The sequence below is a fragment of the Zootoca vivipara genome, chromosome 12, assembly GCF_965207765.1.
Source record: "Zootoca vivipara chromosome 12, rZooViv2.hap1.1, whole genome shotgun sequence".
Classification (NCBI taxonomy): domain Eukaryota; kingdom Metazoa; phylum Chordata; class Lepidosauria; order Squamata; family Lacertidae; genus Zootoca; species Zootoca vivipara.
The window spans coordinates 1,414,258-1,433,917 of record NC_142595.1 but is presented as its reverse complement, the minus strand read 5'-3'; the positions used below and the strand labels follow the sequence as shown (position 1 = coordinate 1,433,917).

The 19,660-nt window shown below is 46.8% G+C and overlaps 1 protein-coding gene across 1 annotated transcript; it reads right to left on the bottom strand.

Moving 5' to 3' along the window:
• Nucleotides 1–8,038: 8,038 nt before the first annotated feature.
• Nucleotides 8,039–17,650, bottom strand: LOC118095302 (beta-crystallin B2). Its single transcript, XM_035136437.2, has 6 exons — nt 17,255–17,650; nt 15,121–15,192; nt 12,385–12,503; nt 11,566–11,698; nt 9,639–9,781; nt 8,039–8,383 (listed from the first exon to the last, which is right to left on the bottom strand). The coding sequence occupies exons 1-6, from the start codon at nt 17,327–17,329 to the stop codon at nt 8,215–8,217; spliced, it is 711 nt and encodes a 236-aa protein (XP_034992328.2). The 5' UTR covers nt 17,330–17,650; the 3' UTR covers nt 8,039–8,214.
• Nucleotides 17,651–19,660: the final 2,010 nt, after the last annotated feature.

Below are 19,660 nucleotides of genomic sequence, written 5' to 3'. Positions count from 1 at the left end.
AACTCCAGAATTACGCAGGAAGAGGAGGGGCAAGAGGATGGGTCTGCCAAAGCTTTTGTGTTGGAGAAAGACGCGCCAAAAGCCATTAGGAGGTTCTGAAACCGACTGACAACATCGCTCCGTGTAAATAGCAATGACTTGAGCACTGTAAATACGCAGCACCAATAAAAGAATAAAATGCAGAGCTGCGTAGCGTCGTTACTCTGAAGTAGTCCACTCCGGCCACTGTGACAGTTGGCAAGAGAATCATCACCATCCTCATAATTCTCAAGCGACCTTTGAAAGGAAACAAAACCCTTCTAATTGCAGGAAAGAGGGAAGGAAGGAGAGAGGCAGCTAGGTCTTCTTGGAGATTTGTCACAGTTTCATTTGAGCAGTTCTTTTAAAAAATAAAAATTAAAAAACACACAACAGTGCACATAAAAGTACAATATGTATAATGCTACACAATTAATTCTGAAATTACTCCCCTCCCCTGTTAAAGCGGAGGCAACTGTGGCCTCTTCAAGTTGAATGTTTTTAAGCTCATTTTCTTTTTTAAATTATTTTTTACAAATCAAACTGAATTCCTTAATTTAATACAATTTCTTAAAAAAATCAGGTTCCCCACTCCTGTTGCAAACACATGTTCATCTTTTCCTCCTATAGCCACATTATCTCTTCATTAGTATCCATTTCATCCTTCACTTGTTGTCTATTCTAACAGCTGCCCATCATTACCTCCTTACAGACAGCGCCTCAGTTGTTTCTTAAAAATATGAAATCCATTTCACATGTGTAGTCCTTCATAATCATTGTTGTCTCTTTTTATAGTAATTTTATTGGTTTTTACAAGTTTTTCAAACATAACATTATTATTGTATAACAAAATAAACAACAAAATAAACAACATGTATAACAAAATAAACCATAAGCCTGAGACTCCCCCCCCCCCGGCTAATGGTTTTCAAAGATTCTCTAATCCTGCATTTGATTATATTTAATTATTATTAAATCCAATCCTTTTATAAAAATTTTTAAAATCACTCTTAATAATAAATTATATTTTTGTCCTTCTTGTAACCCTACTACCCTGTTTCTCATATTTTAAGACATACCCATAAAATAAGCCATAGCAGGATTTTTAAGCATTCAAGGAATATAAGCCATACCCCAAAAATAAGACATAGTGATAGGCGCAGCAGCAATGCCGGCCGCAGCAGGAGGAGGAGGAAAAAAATAAGACATCCCTTGAAAATAAGCCATAGTGTGTTTTTTTAAGGAAAAAATAAATATAAGACGTGTCTTATAATATGAGAAACACGGGTAATGATGTCAGTTGTTGTCAGTTGTCTTTCAAATACAACATAAATTTATTCCAATCTTTCAGAAAAGTTGAGGGTTGAGAGGGGCTGCTTGCCTCCATGCCCAGCTTTTGGACTTTTTCTGAAGTCACCTCAATGCCCAGTGTGGGACATGCCCAGCAAGGGTGCTGCACTAGATGACCTCCTTTGGTCCCCTTAGCTGTGATTCCTGTTTTGCAAGGGGTTCATAGAATCATAGAGTTGGAAGAGACCACAAGAGCCATCCAGTCCAACCCCCTGCCAAGCAGGAAACACCATCAAAGCATTCCTGACAGATGGGCATCAAGCCTCCGCTTGAAGACCTCCAAAGAAGGAGACTCCACCACAATCCTTGGCAGCAAATTCCACTGCCAAGGGTTGGACTAGATGACCCTTGGGTACATTCCAGCTCTACAATTCTATGATCCTGGTGCACTTACGTGGTCAGATGTGCTCCCAGGATGACACCACCATGTTTCCCCATGGCAGCCTCTCCACACAGCACCATGAAGGGTCCAGGTTGCATACACTCACACCAGGGAACACTAAAGCCTGAACATGCAACCCTCTCTCATTACACTAGAGGTCATGGAGATCCAATGACTAATAATAATAATAATAATAATAATAATAAAATTTAATTTATACCCCGCCCTCCCCGGCCAAGACAGGGCTCAGGGCGGCTAACACTAAATATAAATAACAATAAAAACATTAAAAACAAAACAAACAAACACAAAACAGTTGATTAAAATATAAAATATAAGTTAGAATACAGTTTAAAATGCAGCTTAAAATGCAGCCTCGTTTGGGCGGTAGCCTATAGATCAAAGTCATAAGGGGAGAAAACATGAAATATTCACCGGGGCCAACTCTCCATGCTGGTCCTACATGGACCGGCAAAAAGAGCCGAGGGAAATTTTATATACAAATCCCGTATAAGGGGTTCCATCAAAGAGGGGGGGCGGGTTAGACTGAATCCAGCCCAAAGGCCAGGTAGAACAGCTCCCACAGGGCCCTGATCTCCTGCGGTAGGGCGTTCCACCAGGCTGGGGCCAGAGCTGAAAAGGCCCTGGCCCTGATTAAGGCCAATCTAACCTCCTTGGGGCTCAGGACTTCTGAAGTGTTTTTATTTATGGACCTTAAGGTCCTCCGTGGGGCATACCAGGAGAGGCGGTTCCGTAGGTACGTGGATCCTAGGCCTAGACTTTTGGAAGAAATAGGAAAGAAAAGCTCAGACATGGAGGGGAAGGTTATCAATACTACAAAAACCACCATGGTTATGCTCCTGAATGGCAGTTGCTGGAAACTGCAGGAGGACACAGGGCTCTTGGTGAAGGCCTGCTTGTGGGCTTTCCATGGTCCAGTGAGAGTTGTTAGGAAACACCTTCTTTGCCCCAGTGACTGACCATTCCATCCCACTTCCCAGGGAAGTCTGGGAACTGTCCTGATTTTCCTGGGACTTCCTGAATTTACAGAAGCTGCCTCAACTTCTGATTCCATCCTGGGATGTCCTTTAAGAAAGCCAACTTCAGAAAACTTAGGGCAGTGATGGCGAACCTATGACACGCGTGTCAGACGTGACACACAGAGCCCTCACTGCTGGCACGCGCCCCATCGGCCCATTCACGCTGTTGTTTCTTTCTCCCCATTTGTTCTCCCCCCCCCCCCCCGTTTGTGCTCCTCACGCTACAGCTTGTCTCCGCTGTTAAAACCCGGATCCTTTTGTTGTTGTTGCTGCTGCTGGTAGCAAGAGATTGGTTTTTAACCCTTTCTGTGCTGTTTTTTTCTGATTGGGTGTAACAGTGTTCGTTTTTTAACCCGTTCTGTGCTGGGGGTTTTTTTGTGCTTTGGCAGACTATGTCAGCTGCGTGTTAGTTCCAGTGAAGGTATTATTCACCATTCATTTCTGTTCTCTCCCCCCCCAAAAAAGTGCAGCACCTTTGGGGCATCCCCCCCAAAAGCAAAGCAACTTTTGCACCCCCAAAAAAGCCTCCAAAACTTTGGTCAGCAGCTCCCCCCAAAAAGCTCAACAGCTCTGGGCACTTTGTGATAAATAAGGAGTTTTTGGTTTGGTTTGGTTAAATAATTAGTTTTTGGTTTATTAAATACAGTTATATATTACAATTATACATTTTTGATATTTTAACTATAAATATCGCGAAATTATGTTTTTTTTCCTCGAAGTGACACACCACCTGAGTTATGATCGGTTTTTTGGCGAATTTTGACACACCAAGTTCAAAAGGTTGCCCATCACTGACTTAGGGAAATGCTGGGTGAAATCCCAGGGACAGAAATAGTAAAAGGGAAGGGAGTTCATGATGGTTGGGAGTTTGTTAAAAGGGAGATATTAAAAGCACAACTTCAGGCAATACCAATGAGACGGAAACATGGAAGGTGCCTAAAGAAGCCAGGGTGGCTATCTAAAGAACTTTTAACTGAGTTAAGATTTAAAAGGGATATGTACAAAAAATGGAAAAAGGGGGAAATCACCAGAGAGGAATTCAAACATATAGCCAGCACATGTAGAGACAAAGTCAGAAAAGCTAAAGCACAGAATGAACTCAGGCTCGCCAGAGAGGTTAAAAGCAACAAAAAGGACTTTTATGGGTATGTCCGTAGCAAAAGGAAGAACAAGGAAACAGTGGGGTCACTTAGAGGAGAAGATGGTGAAATGCGAACAGGGGACAGAGAAAGGGCAGAACTCCTCAATGCCTTCTTTGCCTCAGTCTTCTGCAAAAAAAGAAAACAATGGCCGACCTGAAGAATATGGAGCAGATGATTCAGCAGGGGAAACACAGCCCAGAATAAGTAAGGAGGTAGTACAAGAGTACTTGGCTAGTTTAGATGAACTACATCCAAGAGTATTAAAAGAACTGGCAGAGGTGATTTCAGAACCACTGGCAGTAATCTTTGAAAATTCCTGGAGAACAGGCGAAGTCCCAGCAGACTGGAGGAGGGCAAATGTTGTCCCTATTTTCAAAAAGGGGAAAAGAGAGGACCCAAACAATTACTGCCCAGTCAGCCTGACATCAATACCAGGAAAGATTCTAGAGCAGATCATTAAGCAAACGGTCTGTGAGCACCTAGAAAGAAACTCTGTGATCAGTAAAAGTCAGCATGGGTTCCTGAAAAATAAGTCATGTCAGACTAATCTGATCTCATTTTTTGACAGAATTACAAGCCTGGTAGATGAAGGGAATGCTGTGGATGTAGCCTATCTTGATTTCAGCAAGGCCTTTGACAAGGTGCCCCATGATATTCTTTTAAAGAAGCTGGTAAAATGTGGGCTAGACAATGCTACCATTCAGTGGATTTGTTTGTTTTTTAAAAATATATATTTATTGGGTTTTATAGCAGAAAAACAAAAACACATAATAACAAACCACATGGGTCAGACCCCATGTGGGATACAACAGAAGTACAAAATACAAACATACAAAAAAATCACATACAAAAATGAAAAACAACAATACAAAGAAACAAAAAATAATATAATCCTGTTTATATATCTAAATCCCTGACATTGTTGACTTCCTCATGTCTCTCCTAACTGTGTTTCATTGTATCCATTCAGTGGATGTGTAACTGGCTGACTGACCGAACCCAAAGGGTTCCTCCTCATCCTGGAGAGTAGTGACTAGTGGGGTGCCACAGGGTTCTGTCTTGGGCCCAGTCTTATTCCACATCTTTATCAATGACTTGGATGATGGGCTTGAGGGCATTCTGAGCAAGTTTGCAGATGACACCAAATGGGGAGGGTTGGCTAATACCCCAGAGGACAGGATCACACTTCAAAATGACCTTAACAGATTAGAGAACTGGGCCAAAGCAAACAAGATGAATTTGAACAGGGATAAATGTAAAGTACTACACTTGGGCAAAATAATAATAATGAAAGGCACAAATACAGGATGGGTGACACCTGGCTTGACAGCAGTACATGTGAAAAGGATCTAGGAGTCTTGGTAGACCACAAACTTGACATGAGTCAACAGTGTGGTGCAGCAGCTAAAAAAGCCAATGCAATTCTGGGCTGCATCAATAGGAGTATAGCATCTAGATCAGGCATCTCCAAACTTCGGCCCTCCAGATGTTTTGGACTACAATTCCCATCATTCCTGACCCATCCCTCTTAGCTAGGGATCATGGGAGCTGTAGGCCAAAACATATGGAGGGTCGCAGTTTGGGGATGCCTGACCTAGCTCAAGGGAAGCAATAGTACCATTGTATTCTGCTCTGGTCAGACCTCACCTGGAGTACTGTGTCCAGTTCTGGGCACCACAGTTCAAGAAGGATACTGACAAGCTGGAACGTGTCCAGAGGAGGGCAACCAAAATGGTCAAAGGCCTGGAAACGATGCCTTATGAGGAACGGCTTAGGGAGCTGGGTGTGTTTAGCCTAGAGAAGAGAAGGTTAAGGGGTGATATGATAGCCATGTTTAAATATATAAAAGGATGCCATGTAGAGGAGGGAGAAAGGTTGTTTTCTGCTGCTCCAGTGAAGCGGACACGGAGCAATGGATTCAAGCTACAAGAAAGAAGATTCCACCTAAACATTAGGAAGAACTTCCTGACAGTAAGACAGTGGAATTTGCTACCAAGGAGTGTGGTGGAGTCTCCTTCTTTGGAGGTCTTTAAGCGGAGGCTTGACAGCCATATGTCAGGAATGCTTTGATGGTGTTTCCTGCTTGGCAGGGGGTTGGACTGGATGGCCCTTGTGGTCTCTTCCAACTCTATGATTCTATGAATATGTTAAGACAAGGGCTGCATTTTGGCATGGACTCCACCTCCCCTAAAAGACTCAGCTGCTCTTTCCACACCCTTCTTGAGCAGGAGACTTTCCCTTTTATTTCTCATAAAATGACTTTTACTTGCTCTTCTCCTTGCTGTTCTTCTCCCTGCCCCTCCACTTTCAACCCTTTTGGAGGCTGGAGTGGAGGCGTCTCTTAGGGTCACTTCCCATCCAAGGAGCTGTGAGTCAAAGTAACCTATAGGTTGGATTACTGCAACATGTTATATGTGGGGCTACCTTTGCAGATGGTTTGAGCATATAACATTGATCCTGGCCCAACTGCACAGGCTGCCACTTAGTTTCCGGAACCCATTCAAAGTGCTGGTTTTGACTTATAAAGCCTTAAATGGCTCAGGATCGCAATACTTCAAGGACTGCCTGTCGCCATCTGAACTGACCAGACCTAGCATTCGTCACCAGCTGTCACTATCTGATCATTCTCTATTGCAGAATTCTGTTGTAAGTGTGCACAATGGTTTTCTGCCTCTGCTATTTACCATCGGGGCTGTTTAACCCATGGCCACCATGCCACCCCAGTCATGTGCTTCTTGGTCCTTGGTGACGTCTCGGAGGATGGCCGAGTTGACCAGGGTTCCGCCTGCACCCCATGCAAATGTTACTTGCCCAATGAGAGCACCTCCTCAAGCTGGTGGTCCTCCTTTGAGCCCCTCCCTGCTCTGTAGTCCTGCAGCCTCCAAACCAGCAAAGGAGAGGCCAAGTTCCCCTCTGTCCTCTTTGCTGAACCAGCCACAGCCTGTCCAAGAGGCACAATTGGATCCAGTCTGAGGAGGAACTGGGGAGACCAGGCAGCTGCTTTTCAGGTTGGTATGTAAAAGCCCCCCCCCCCCGCCTCCAAGTTTCCCCTGCTGTGCCTGGGCGTGTCTTCCCCCTTCATCTATCATTCTAAAACATTTCTGTCTCGCTATTCAGCCAAAAAGATACACACACACCCCTGCGGCGAAGCAGCTTACAAAAACCAGTAGACAGTTTTGCCCTTGGCTCTGCAATCTAAAATACACAACCCACAAGGAAAAAGAGATTGGAAGGGAGGAGGAAAACAACAAGCTCAGCCAGGTGTTCTTAAAGTCACAGTTCTTATAATGAACCGCCGGGATAGAAGAGATGGACTGCTTCTCCCTTGGAGGTTAATTTTGAAAAACAAAGTGGCAAACGGCTATGGCTCTGCCTCGGACCAGTACACTTCGCCTTCCCATTTGCCTGAATAAAGGCACCACCATCACCACCCCATTTAGGTGGGATTTGGAGCCTTCCAGGAAGAATGGGAGGCCATGGCACCTCTCTTGGCTAGAAATTATGCCGACCAGAAGTGGCACCTCGCTCTGGGGTCCTGCGTCTGTTCCAGGTCTCATGGCTGAGGCACTGGCTGGGGCTTTCCTTGAGGGAGGTGGGGAACCCAAAGCAAGCAGCCTTTGGCCAGACATCTGGGTTGGTCAGATCCCACCTGGGACTCCCAATATCCACAGATATTGTCAAGCTGGAAGGTGTGCAGAGGACAGCCAAGGTGATCTAAGGCCAAGCCTTCTGAGGAGCAGTTGATGGAGTTAGGGATGTTGAGCCTGCAAAGAGGAGACTGACTGCGAGGGGACAGGATGGTCAGACACCCAGAGGGTGGAGTGAGCTTGGATTCAAATGGTAAGAAAGGAAATTCTGATTAAACCTCACAAAGAACTTTCTGACGGCAAGAGCCGTTTGGCAGTGGAATGGACGCCCTGTGAAGGTGGTGGACTCTCCTTCACTGGAAGTATTCAAACAGAAGTTGGGTGCCCATCTGTCAAGGATGCCGTAGCTTTGATTCCTGCACGGCAGGGGGCTGGACTAGATGACCATCAGGGAGCCCCTCCAACGCTACTATTCCATGATTCTAGGATTATCATGAGTGGAACAGAAAAGACCAAGAATTGTGTTCGAATGGCAAAGCTTTATTCAGGCGATTCCATGGTGATGGCAGCAGTAGCAAGAACAGTTACTCACACCCATGAGCGTGCAGAAGAGGTGGCCCCAGCTGGTGGTGGTGGGGAGATGACCAGGTCAGGGCTCTCTCATCCACCCCAGTCAGTGAAGGGGAGTGGAAGGCTTAGCTGGCAGGATGGAAGGCCCCCCTCTGGTGCCACTGCATGTCCCGGATACGCCGCACCGACTGGATCTGGGGCTGCTGAGCACCAAACTCAGCGCTGTCCTTGTAGTCCCCCTTCTCAAAGAGGTACTGGTAGCCTCGGTAGCCAGGATACTGGTATCCCACCCATCTGCAAAAGGGAAGTGGAGTCAGCACAGCACACAGTGGGAGGTGACACCAGCTATTCATCCCAGGTGATGGCTGGGCTAATGGCCATCTGGCTAGTGAACAGAGCTTTCCGCTCTGTTTTGCTTGCAGTCTGTAACACATTTGTTATATTTAGAACTGAACATTAAGGAAAGCATCTCATTTGTTTCCAAAAGCCAAAAGGAGCTTCCTATATGCTTCCACCATCCAGGGGGGAGGATCATGGATCTGCTGCTGCTTGCAGCTCTGACTGAGCCACATCTACACCATGCATTTAAAGAGCTATGGTGCCACTTTAAGAAGCAATGACTTCCTGCAAAGAATTCTGGGAGCTGTAGTCTGTTAAGGGTGCTGAGCATTGCTAGAATACCTCTGGGCTTCTCACAGAGCCACAATTCCCATAATTCCCTGGAAAGAGGGACTGATTGTCAAACCACTCAGAGAACAGCGGTCTCCAAACAGTGCTTAGCACACTTAACAGACTTCAGCTCCCAGAATTCTTTGCGGGAAGCCACGGCTTTTTAAAGCAGTATTATAGTGCTTCAAATGTTTGGTGTGAATGTGGGCTGAGTGCAACATGTGAACCCAAGGAAGAAATGAATTTGCACAATCCTATCAAGGAGATCTAGGGCCTAGTTCAGTGACAGAGCCCCTGACCCCCATGCAAAGGGCCCTAGATTCAACCCACCCCAGGCAGAGCTGGGAAAGACCCCACCTGAACCCCCAACCTGGTGCCCTCCACTCCCACCCTGGCCAATGGTCAGAGCTAATGAGAGTTGTCATTCAAAAGACCTGAAGGGCACCAGGTTAAGCAGCACTCTGGCTCAGACTCTGGGCACTTCCTATAAGACATAGACTGGACCCTAACGAGGCCCAGCCTTAGATACCCCACGCCTGTGCCCCCATCTCCAGCACCTTTTTTGCACTGTCCTTATGGAGGGCCATAGCTCAGTGGAAGAGCATCTGTCTTGCAAGCAGAGGGTCCCAGGTTCAATCTCCGCTGGCATCTCCAGGGAGGACTGGGCGAGAGAGCCGCTACCAGTCAGTGTAGGCAATACTGAGATAGATAGACCAATGTTTCTAGGTGCATGCCAGTGGTGATCCTGCAAAAACCCCAGTTGCCTTCAGTTGAGTCCAGGAACACCTCAGAGGCTTTTGTGCCACTCCTCCCCTGAATCTTCAGGAAATGAGCTTTCTCGGCCAATCAAGCGTGCCAAGCTGCCTGGCAGAGGACTTACGTGCCACTTTGGACGCGCACAGAGGACACCTTCTCCTGGTAGCCATGGGCATGGAAACTGGGCACATCGTCATCAATGATCTCTATCTTCTTTCCAGTGAAACTGGGGTTCTCATAGAGGACGATCTTGTGCTCCTGGCTGTCCTAGGAGGAAGTCGCACCAGGCCAAGGTTATGGGGAATGGGGACAGAGCAAAGGAAGAAGAAGGGCGTGACTGGCCATGGTCAGCACCAAGGGGAAAAGCCACATGCAAACCCTGGCTCACTGGGCAGGAGCAGAAGCATGCCAGCTCCACTCCTCTGGGCTCAAACCCTTGGAGTAGATTTACATTGTAGGATCCTTGTGAGGATGAAGGGGTGGGTGGGAGAATTATGCAGACCAGCTCAGCACACTACAGCCCAGTCAAAACAATCTCACAGGCTACCAATCTGATTCCGGGCACAATTCAAAGTGCTATATAATTGGGCCCAGGCTACCTGAAAGATCCCATCTCCCCACGCAAACCTGCCCAGGTGTTAAGATCTTTGGGTGAGCAGGTGCTCTTGGTCCCAACAGCATCAGAAACACAGCTGGTGGTGAGCCAAGAGTGAGTCTTTTCTACAGCTGCTCCCAGAATGTGAGATTCCCTCCCAAGAGAGCCTAGACTGGCTCCCTCTTTGTCATCCTTCTGCTGGCAGGTTGAGACCTTCCTGTTTGGACAGGGCTTTGGAAACTAAGGTACAGACAGTGTTGCTGTTGGGGCAAACTGCATTTTAATTGCTGGTGTTCTAATGTATTTTAACTATTGGTTTTTAACTAGTTTGTTGGGATTACTTTGTATTTCATAATGGTGTTTTTAAATGTTGGACGTCTCTTTGAATCCTAGCTTGGGAAAAGGGCAGGGTATAAATGCTGTAAAGGTAAAGGGACCCCTGACCATTAGGTCCAGTCGTGACCGACTCTGGGGTTGCGGCGCTCATCTCGCGTTATTGGCCGAGGGAGCCGGCGTACAGCTTCCAGGTCATGTGGCCAGCATGACAAAGCCGCTTCTGGTGAACCAGAGCAGCACATGGAAACGTCGTTTACCTTCCCACTGTAGTGGTACCTATTTATCTACTTGCACTTTGACGTGCTTTCAAACTGCTAGGTTGGCAGGAGCAGGGACTGAGCAACGGGAGCTCACCCCGTCACGGGGATTTGAACCACCAACCTTCTGACTGGCAAGCCCTAGGCTCTGTGGTTTAACCACAGCGCCACCCGCAGCTGTAATATGCTGTAATATGCAGTTTACCCACTGCTGTAATACTTGTGTGCATGAAAGGGTTAACCCTGAGCTCAAGTTATCAGAGTAGGTGTTGCTTAGCAGGCTCTCAGCAGGCTCCCCCCTCCCCCCTTCTCAGTGTCTTTCTCTTCCTGCCACTGCCGCTTTTACTCGGGCTCAGCAAATGCTGCCATTGAGCTGAACCTCTCCAAAAAGGAGATTAATATAGCCTGCATTTTGCTATCCCAAAAACTTCATGATCCTTAAAAAAAAACATTTCTTTGTATGACCGCCAACAGATGGAGACTTTCTTGCTGTAACTTTTGGAAACTCTGAGTAAAACATTCACTTATTTGCAAAGCCAAGTGTCTGTTATTTTATTCTAGTCTAAGTATTTTTGTAAAGAACATTTGTTTAAAAGTGGATAAGGGTAGATGTAATATCTAACCAAGTTAGATCTAACTTGGTAGCTATCGCCATTGTGCCTAACTGTGCTACCAGAGAGTAGGAATCTCTCTTCTAAACCTCTCTCTGCAAGAAATACATTCTGTTATTAAAAGGGGTCCTTGGAGGGAGGAATGAACAAAGAGATCCTACCCAGCCCAGGACATTCACTACATGAGTGCTGCCCGCCACCAGCCAGAATGTCCCCCTCCCCTCCCCTCACCACCCCACCCCACCTCCTCACCACTTTGATGGGCCTCAAGGCAGAGATGCTGTCGCTCCTCCGGCTGTTGGTCCATGAGTCCCAGCGGGGATATTCTCCTTTCTCAAAGACAAATTGCTCCCCTTTGCAGTTCGCCTGCTCATAACCAACCCACCTGGAAAAGCACAGAGATACCCCCACACCCCACAAAAATCTCCATCAGCTGGAGCAGAACTAACTTTTTCCTGGCAGTACAGATAAATGATCTGTCCTCACTTCAGATTTAGCAGAAAAGGGGTAGGATATCTATGCCTGTGGTGTAGAGGAGGGGAACTACTCCAACATTTTAATTCAATTATTTATTTACTTCTGCTATTTGCAACCCATTCTTCACTTAACAGGAAATAAACAGCCTTAAACCCTGAATTAATAATAATCCCAAACTTGCTCAAATGATCCATACATTCATAAATTCAAACCCAAAACCTCACCCTAACAAAAATTAAAATGAAAGTTGGAGCTGAAGTATAAGAATCTCATTCCTCCAAACACATCACCCCCCCCAAAAAAAAGGGGCTAAGAGGGTCATATTTGCTCGTCATTGACATGACAGTCATGTTGGAACCTGAGGCACCTGAGAGGCTACCTGAGAGAATTATCTGAAGAGTGGGATCCTCTTTCCTGTTGGGGCAGGAGGTTCTCCTCATTTTGCCCTTTGAAGGACAAACAAGACACTTGCATGAAATTGTGCCGTGTCAAAAAGGAGACTACTTCTAGCTGTGTGACCCAACCCCACCTTGCCACAGAAGGTTGCCCTTGCATCTTTCCCGACCCCTGTTCCCACTTCCAGAGGAGACTTACGGGCCTGAATGCACCAGGATGGAGCCCACTTTCTCTAGCCCAACCTCCTTCAAATTGGGACAAGCTGCATTCAGCTCATGGCAGCGACCCTGGAAATTCTCCTGTTCGAAGACGACAATCTGGAACCCGAGAAAGAGACAGACAGACAGACAGACAGACAGACACCTGGTACCCTGCCCAGAGCCCTTTGATGCTGGGTGGATGGTGAAAGCTGCAATCCAAACATCTGGAGGGGAGGAGGTTTGGGGAAGCTGCCCTTCAGCCCTTCAATAGGCAGAGAAGGCAGGGACTGAGGAGGACAGGTGGGTGCAGTCACCATGGCATTGGGCCACAGGTCCAGCTAGCTCAGGACCAATGGGGGAGCATATGCTGCTGCCGCCCGGGACAGGCACGCAGAGTGCCGGGGGGGGCACAGAGGGAGCAGATGCAGATGCACCAGACCTGCCGTCGCCACTGCTTGCAATCAATCTAATTAGACTGATTTGAAGGGCACATGCCTGGCAGCCCTGCGCGCCTTTGTGACTGTCTGATCTCAGCCTTGCCATGCAGCGTGGGGGGGGGGTGCAATCACACAGAGGTCAGCGGAGGAGAGGAACGCCTCTCCTGCTCTCCACCGTTCTGTCCCTGGGTCATGCCCTGGGGGAGGTAGTTGCAGCGGCTGCGCCTCCCCTCCCCCGACCTCTTGGCCTGCCAAGGGGTGCCCCTTCGCTGGCCACAAAGGAAAGGAAGTGCCACCCCTTCCTGTGGCTCCTGCCTCGCCTGCCATGGGGGCACCTGTTTGTGCCCCCTCAATAAATGTACCCAGAACCCCCCAGCCCCCCCCCCCGCTAGGCCACTGCTCAGTGCTGTCTTCACTGACTGGCAGTGGCCCTCCAGGGTTTCAGGGAGGGTCTCTTCAAGCTCTACCTGAAGATGGGACTGAAGCAGATACTCTACCTCTGAGCTACAAATGTCATGATCCACCGGGAATTTTGGCTGCATTCAGGTTTCATCAAGTCAGTGAACTTTCCTATAAACTCCCCTCTTTCAGAGTTCCCTTTCAGTCCTTGAGCAGGGAGCAAGTGGAGCAGGTCATGTGAAGGGGTTGGGATACTTACACTTCAAAGGAGGTGGAAATATGAATCGAGGACGTGATTTCCAGTGGCACCTTCAGAGACAGCCTCCTACTGAGAAGCAGATACTGGGAGGGCAGCAGGAGGTGGTGGGTACCTCCTTCATGGACCTCCCTGGGCTGCTCACAGGCGGAAACAGGACTTTGCTCTGACCAAGCAATGCCGTAACATTCTTATGACAGGCCCGACTGAGTGATTTCATCCTGCACCAATTTCCCCCCTAGCCTACATACCGGTAGTTATCCAGTTTTAGCCCAAGACCTCCATGGTTTGTGCCATCCACCGAGGTTCCAGCTAAAGGATGGGAATGCTTGTGCCTGGAGGAGGAGCAGCAGGCCAAAGAGAAAGCAAGATACATAACATCTACCAGGCTCTCTGTGTTGGACTAGGACCTGGGAGACAAAGGTTCTCATGGGGCAGCCATTGTCCCTAAGCCTAACCTACGTCTCAGAGCTGTTGTGGGGATTAAGTGAGGAGAGAGAGAACCATGTAAGTCACCTTGAGCTCCTTAGAGAAAAAGGTGGGATATAAATGTAATAAATAATAGACCCAAGGCCTCCCCTCCTGCCCACCACAGCATTCCTCTGCTCTGTCCACCTTCTGGTTCATTTTGTGGTTTGTGTAAAAAGTTGACAGGATGCTTTGAAGCATCTTTGAAGCATGAACAGGCACATGTGATCCTGCTTCCTGGAGGGCTGAAGAGGGACCTCAGTGATGCAAAAGCTGCACAGAGTAGAAGTCTGAGATGGAGTCATGAATCCTGCCCTGGTCCTCGCTTATAATCAACTTGCCTTTTACAGCCCCCCCCCCCCGCCCCACATAGGAGCAATAAATGAGAATTGATTGGGGGGCCAGGAGGAACCAACACCACCCACTGTGGCTCTGCTTGGGGCAGGGTCCAGCCAAGTCAAAGACCTCATGAGTTAGTCCAGACCACATTCAAGAAAATCCTTCCGTGAAAATCCTTCCGTGGTTTCTCAGTGCTACTGTGTAGGTCAGAGGCAGAGCACCTGGTTTGAATGCAGAATGTCCCCAAGTTCAATCCTTGGCATCTCCAGGTAGGGCTGGGAATGTCCTCCTGCCTGAAACTCTGGATAGTCCTCCCTACCAGCCCACACAGTTAAGAGGCTCCCCTATGTCAAGGATGCCCAAGCCCCCTGCACCACCTGTGCTTCCTGCCTTTTTCTGTGTGGTGCTGATGGGGAAGGTGGAAAAGGCTTGCTTTTCTCTTTCTGCACAGAAGCCAGCAGATGGGTAGAAATGGTGGGGTAATGATTTTGCATTCTGCTTGCCTTCTGAGCAACTTAACACTTTTATGTACCACGCTGTAGTCCACAGAAGCTTGTGCCATGACACATTCATTAGTCTTTGAGAAGCTACAAGACTCTCTGTTGATCTTACACCTCCTTTGTTTACAGGAAAGATCTCACCTGTTATAAAGGTTCTCATTTTGTTTTATTGATAAAATGTAAGATTGGACCAAAATCTACTCTTGTCACTGCTTCCTGCTGCCCTGCAAGATTCTGGATCTGCAGTGGAATTTTCCACCCAGTTGAGTTATTTCCAGGGAGAGCCTCTGCAGGGCTGCAAGCCCTCTGAGCTTCCTGGCCTGCCCCTTACTGACCTTGGAGCTGGCTTGCTGCTGTTTTGATGCTTGGTGGTCTGAAGCCATGATGAAAAGGGGATGAGCTGCTCCCTGGGGAGAGAACCTCACATCAGATTAGAAGGATGAGGGCAAAGTCACCACCTGGGAGAAATTAACTCTGCACAATCCTAGGTAGGGGCCTTCCCAGAGGAAGTTCAGGTCACTCTGCTCCATGAGCACCAGAAACCAGGCAATGCCATTGGCTGGATCAGGCCAATGGTCCACCTAGTGCAACATTCTGTCTTCACAGTGGCCAAACAGATGGGAATCCTGCAAGGAGAACATGAGCACTAGAGCTCTCTCCCCTCCTGCGGTTTCCAGCAACTGGTATTCAGAAGCATTGCTGTCTCCAATGCTGGGTTTACTAGTCCTCGGAGATAGGTAGCTGGAGCGGCAAGGCTGGCAAGAGACAATCTCCTGACAAACTCCCATGCAGAGGATTGATCAGACAGCTTCAGTTTCTCTCAATTTCTCTTTTGCCCCAATATTACACTCTGTTCACCACACCAATCTGCACTTTTTATTTTAAAAAAATCCTCATGAAAATTTGCCATCCTTTTAGTGTGCCATTTCCCTAATTGTCACGTCTCTGTATGCAGCTGTGCCTAACATGTATGTTTTTTTGCAAGCTATGCTCACCCTACCCCAATAGATAGATGCATTTTTGTAACATTTTCAAGGGTTGGAGAATTGCACCACAAAACTCAGAGAAGTGCAAATTTTGAAAGATAGTTGCATTTTGGTTCAGAAATCGCTAGGGGAAGTGCAATTTGGGCAGAAACGGACTTGTTCTCCTGTCCCTACTTGGCTCTCTTCATTTGCAATGCAGCCCTAAACGGCCACTGCAACCAGCTCCCTTTCCCACCATATACATTTCTAGACAGGAAACCTAACAGGAAGGTCCCCATTTGCAGGTGGCCACACAAACACTTGCCAGGGTTAAAGAGACTGGTGTGTGAAAGGAAGCTAGAAAATATATACATTTGAAAGGGAGAGGGAATCAGTCAGTTTGCAAAAGTTTGCAAAAGAAAAAAGGGGGGTGGGGATCACACCCTCTACTTGCTGCCGAGGTGCTGGGGAATACCCAAACAGTCCGGACACATCTAGCCAGGAGGAATTACTCACAACTAAGCACTTAGCATAGGTGGCGCCGTGGTCTAAACCACTGAGCCTCCTGAGCTTGCTGATCAGAAGGTCGGTGGTTCGAATCCCCGCGACGGTTTCAGCGGCTTAGTCATGCTGGCAACATGACTCGGAAAAACTGTGGACAAACGCCGGCTCCCTTGGCCTGTAAAGCGAGATGAGCGCCGCAACCCCAGAGTTGTCTGTGACTGGACTTAATTGTCAGGGATCCACCACTTTACTTTTTTAAGCACCATTAGGTCCAGTTGTGACCGACTCTGGGATTGCGGCGCACATCTCGCGTTATTGGCCAAGGGAGATGGTGTACAGCTTCCAGGGAGATGGTGCCAGCATGACAAAGCTGCTTCTGGTGAACCAGAGCAGCACACGGAAACGCCGTTTACCTTCCCGCTGCATTTATCTACTTGCACTTTGACGTGCTTTTGGACTGCTGGGTTGGCAGGAGCTGGGGCTGAGCAATGGGAGCTCACCCCGTCGCGGGGATTTGAACCACCGACCTTCTGATCGGCAAGCCCTAGGCTCAGTGGTTTAACCCACAGCACCACCTGCGTCCCCACCTGTTTTTAAGCACTTGGCACAGCTTAATGCAGACTGTGAACCACTCTTGCCTGTCTCAATTCCCTCTTGTCCACAGGGCATTCCCCTCCAACTGCTGCTGTCCCTCTTCCTCCTCTCTAAATACAGATATTCCCAAGGCAATGGAGGCAGCTCTCCTATTTGGATTTTCAAAGCATAGGTAAGGACAGGTTGGAACAAAGATATTGGAAGCCTAACTTGAGGTGCCTCAGTGGAAGCTGAAACCGGCTGAGAACTAGAGAGCTGCTTTCTAATTTCTCCGCTAGGATTTCCTTTACAGGATATTCACACCTGGAACGGAAAGAAGAGGACCCAAAAAACAATATAACAAAAAACCCACCAGCTTTAAAATTCGGGGGGGGGGAGAGATTTTTAAAAAGAATAAGATGCTTACCAGTTGCACCAGAGTTTGCTTATGCCACTGGAAGTGCTGCAGCCAAGCACCAGAATTTATAGGCAGCCGGCACATTAAAGCACCAGAAGTATTTATCGAGTTCACGAATGTGTGATCAAAATCGAGAATGTTGGATTAAAGGGCAATGAAAACCCAGATCAGCTGACTCGTCACGACCCTTTGTCCTGCTAAAGACCAAGAGGCAGAATTATTTCATGAGCTTTTCATTTTGGAGCCACTCTCTTTGTCAGGCCTGTTGGCAAGAAAAGGGAGTTTCTGTTAACCTCAGCAGGATCTTTGCCAAGCCTCCCCCCCAGCATCCCTCTGGAACAATGTTGCTCCCAGCTCAGCCCAGCCTGGGGATTTTGCGGACGAGAGACTGCCCCTCTTTGATAAACCCAACACATCCATATAGCCCAGTTAGGAGGCAAAAAATAAAAATAAAAATAAAAATGCCAAGGTCAGCAGTTGCAAGTTGGAGTTTTGTTTATTTTTTAAGGGAAGATGGGTCTTTCCAGCTCTGCACACATTCTGCAGAGGTACCGAGTTCTGCATGACACTGGGGAGGGGGGTTTGACGTGCAATGTCTCATAAGTTGGGAGGAGGTTGTGAGGCCTGGGGAGCCCCAGCGCCACTACAGGTAGGCCTGGCAGGGCCCTATGCCACCAGCGGTAGCCCACCAGGGCACACGACAGCTGATTGGGAGGCCCAGCCCCATTCCTGCATACTTTTCTTGGCCGGGGCGTGATCTGTTCTCAGCCCCATAAAATTGGGGCTCCCAGGGGGATCCCAACCCATATCATTTATTATTCCTTGGCAATTGACAAGCATCCCTCTTTGGGGATTGTAAATTCTGCTAAAAACAAAACGGCTCGAATATAGCCACCCACCAACGCAACATCCTCACAAGCTAAACCTGATTGGACCTCTGCAGCTTAAGCTCTTAACCACTAAGTGGTTACACCACTTGGTGTCCAATAGAGCTCCTCCAGGGAAAGTCCAATGCCTTTTGCCATCAGACCTCAGGCCATCCTGATTGGTGTTAATAGGAGTCCATCAGCATCTGGAGACACCAGGTTGGCTGATCTCCAATTACCGGTAGTTCATCAGAAGAAGTGGTCTCCTGGTACCTCTTGCCCATCATGTCTTTTGCTTGTAGGTGGCCACATGATGCCCCATAACTGAGATGGGGCAAATGGGATTCTCCCAAGGAGCTCAGTTCAAGCAAAAACTAGGCTCAGATAATGTGGGATCTGCCTAGTTTCAAGAAGCCATCAATACTCATGGCCTAGTAGTGGGGTTTCCCTATTGTTCTTGATAACACCAAACCATGATAATATTTGGGAGTCATCACTGTGGCATGAAGAGCTAGATAGCCGGTTGTGTAATACAGTTACACATTTCTTTTTTTCTTTTTTTGCAAGTAGATAAACTTTATTAAGATTCAAATTAAAACATATAATAATCAAATTTAAATCATCAGAACATTATAATAAACAAATAATACAATACCAATAACACAAAAAATCAAATCACATAACTCATAATTCTCTCCACTCTGTCACCTCCACTCATTTACAGTTAGGTCACTTAGTTGTTGTTTCATATAATTTCTGAATTTTCCCCAGTTCTGTTCAATTTTTTGTTTATTACCTCCTCTTATTACATTAGTTAATCTTGCTAAGTCTACATATTCAAATATTTTCTCCTGCCATTCATTTACTTTTGGTACATCCTTCCTTTTCCAATATGAAGCTATTAATATATGTACCGCTGTTCTAGCGTTTAGCAGTATTTTTTGGTCTTGCTTTTTAATCTCTTTGTCAATCATTCCCAGTAAGATATTCTCAGGACTCTTCTTAATATTAGACTTTATTATTTTTATTTCTTCTATAATTAAATTCCAGAATGGTTTTATCTTGTCGCAATGCCACCACATATGTAAAAACATTCCTATTTCTTTCTGGAACCTCCAGCACAAATTACTTTTTGTCTTATACATTTTCTTGATTTTAACCGGCGTCATGTACCATCTGTGGAACATTTTGACCATATTTTCTTTAATACTTTCAGATGCTGTAAATTTCCAGGAAACTTCCCACAACTCCTCCCACTGCTCCACTTGTATTGTCTTCCCCAAGTCCACAGCCCACTTTATCATAGTTTCTTTGGTTAGTTCTTCCTTCACCTCCCACTCCAGTAAAACACTATACATTTTGGATATTATTTTATTATTTTTTCTGAGTAAATTTTCTTCTAGTAGTAAGGTTTTGTCTATAAATCCTTTTTGCATTTTATCCTTATTAAATTTACTATTTATTTGATGGAATTGAATCCACCCCGTTAATAGATGTTTCACTTCCTCATATTCTTTCATCTTTACTTTCCCTTCAAATCTTTGTATTT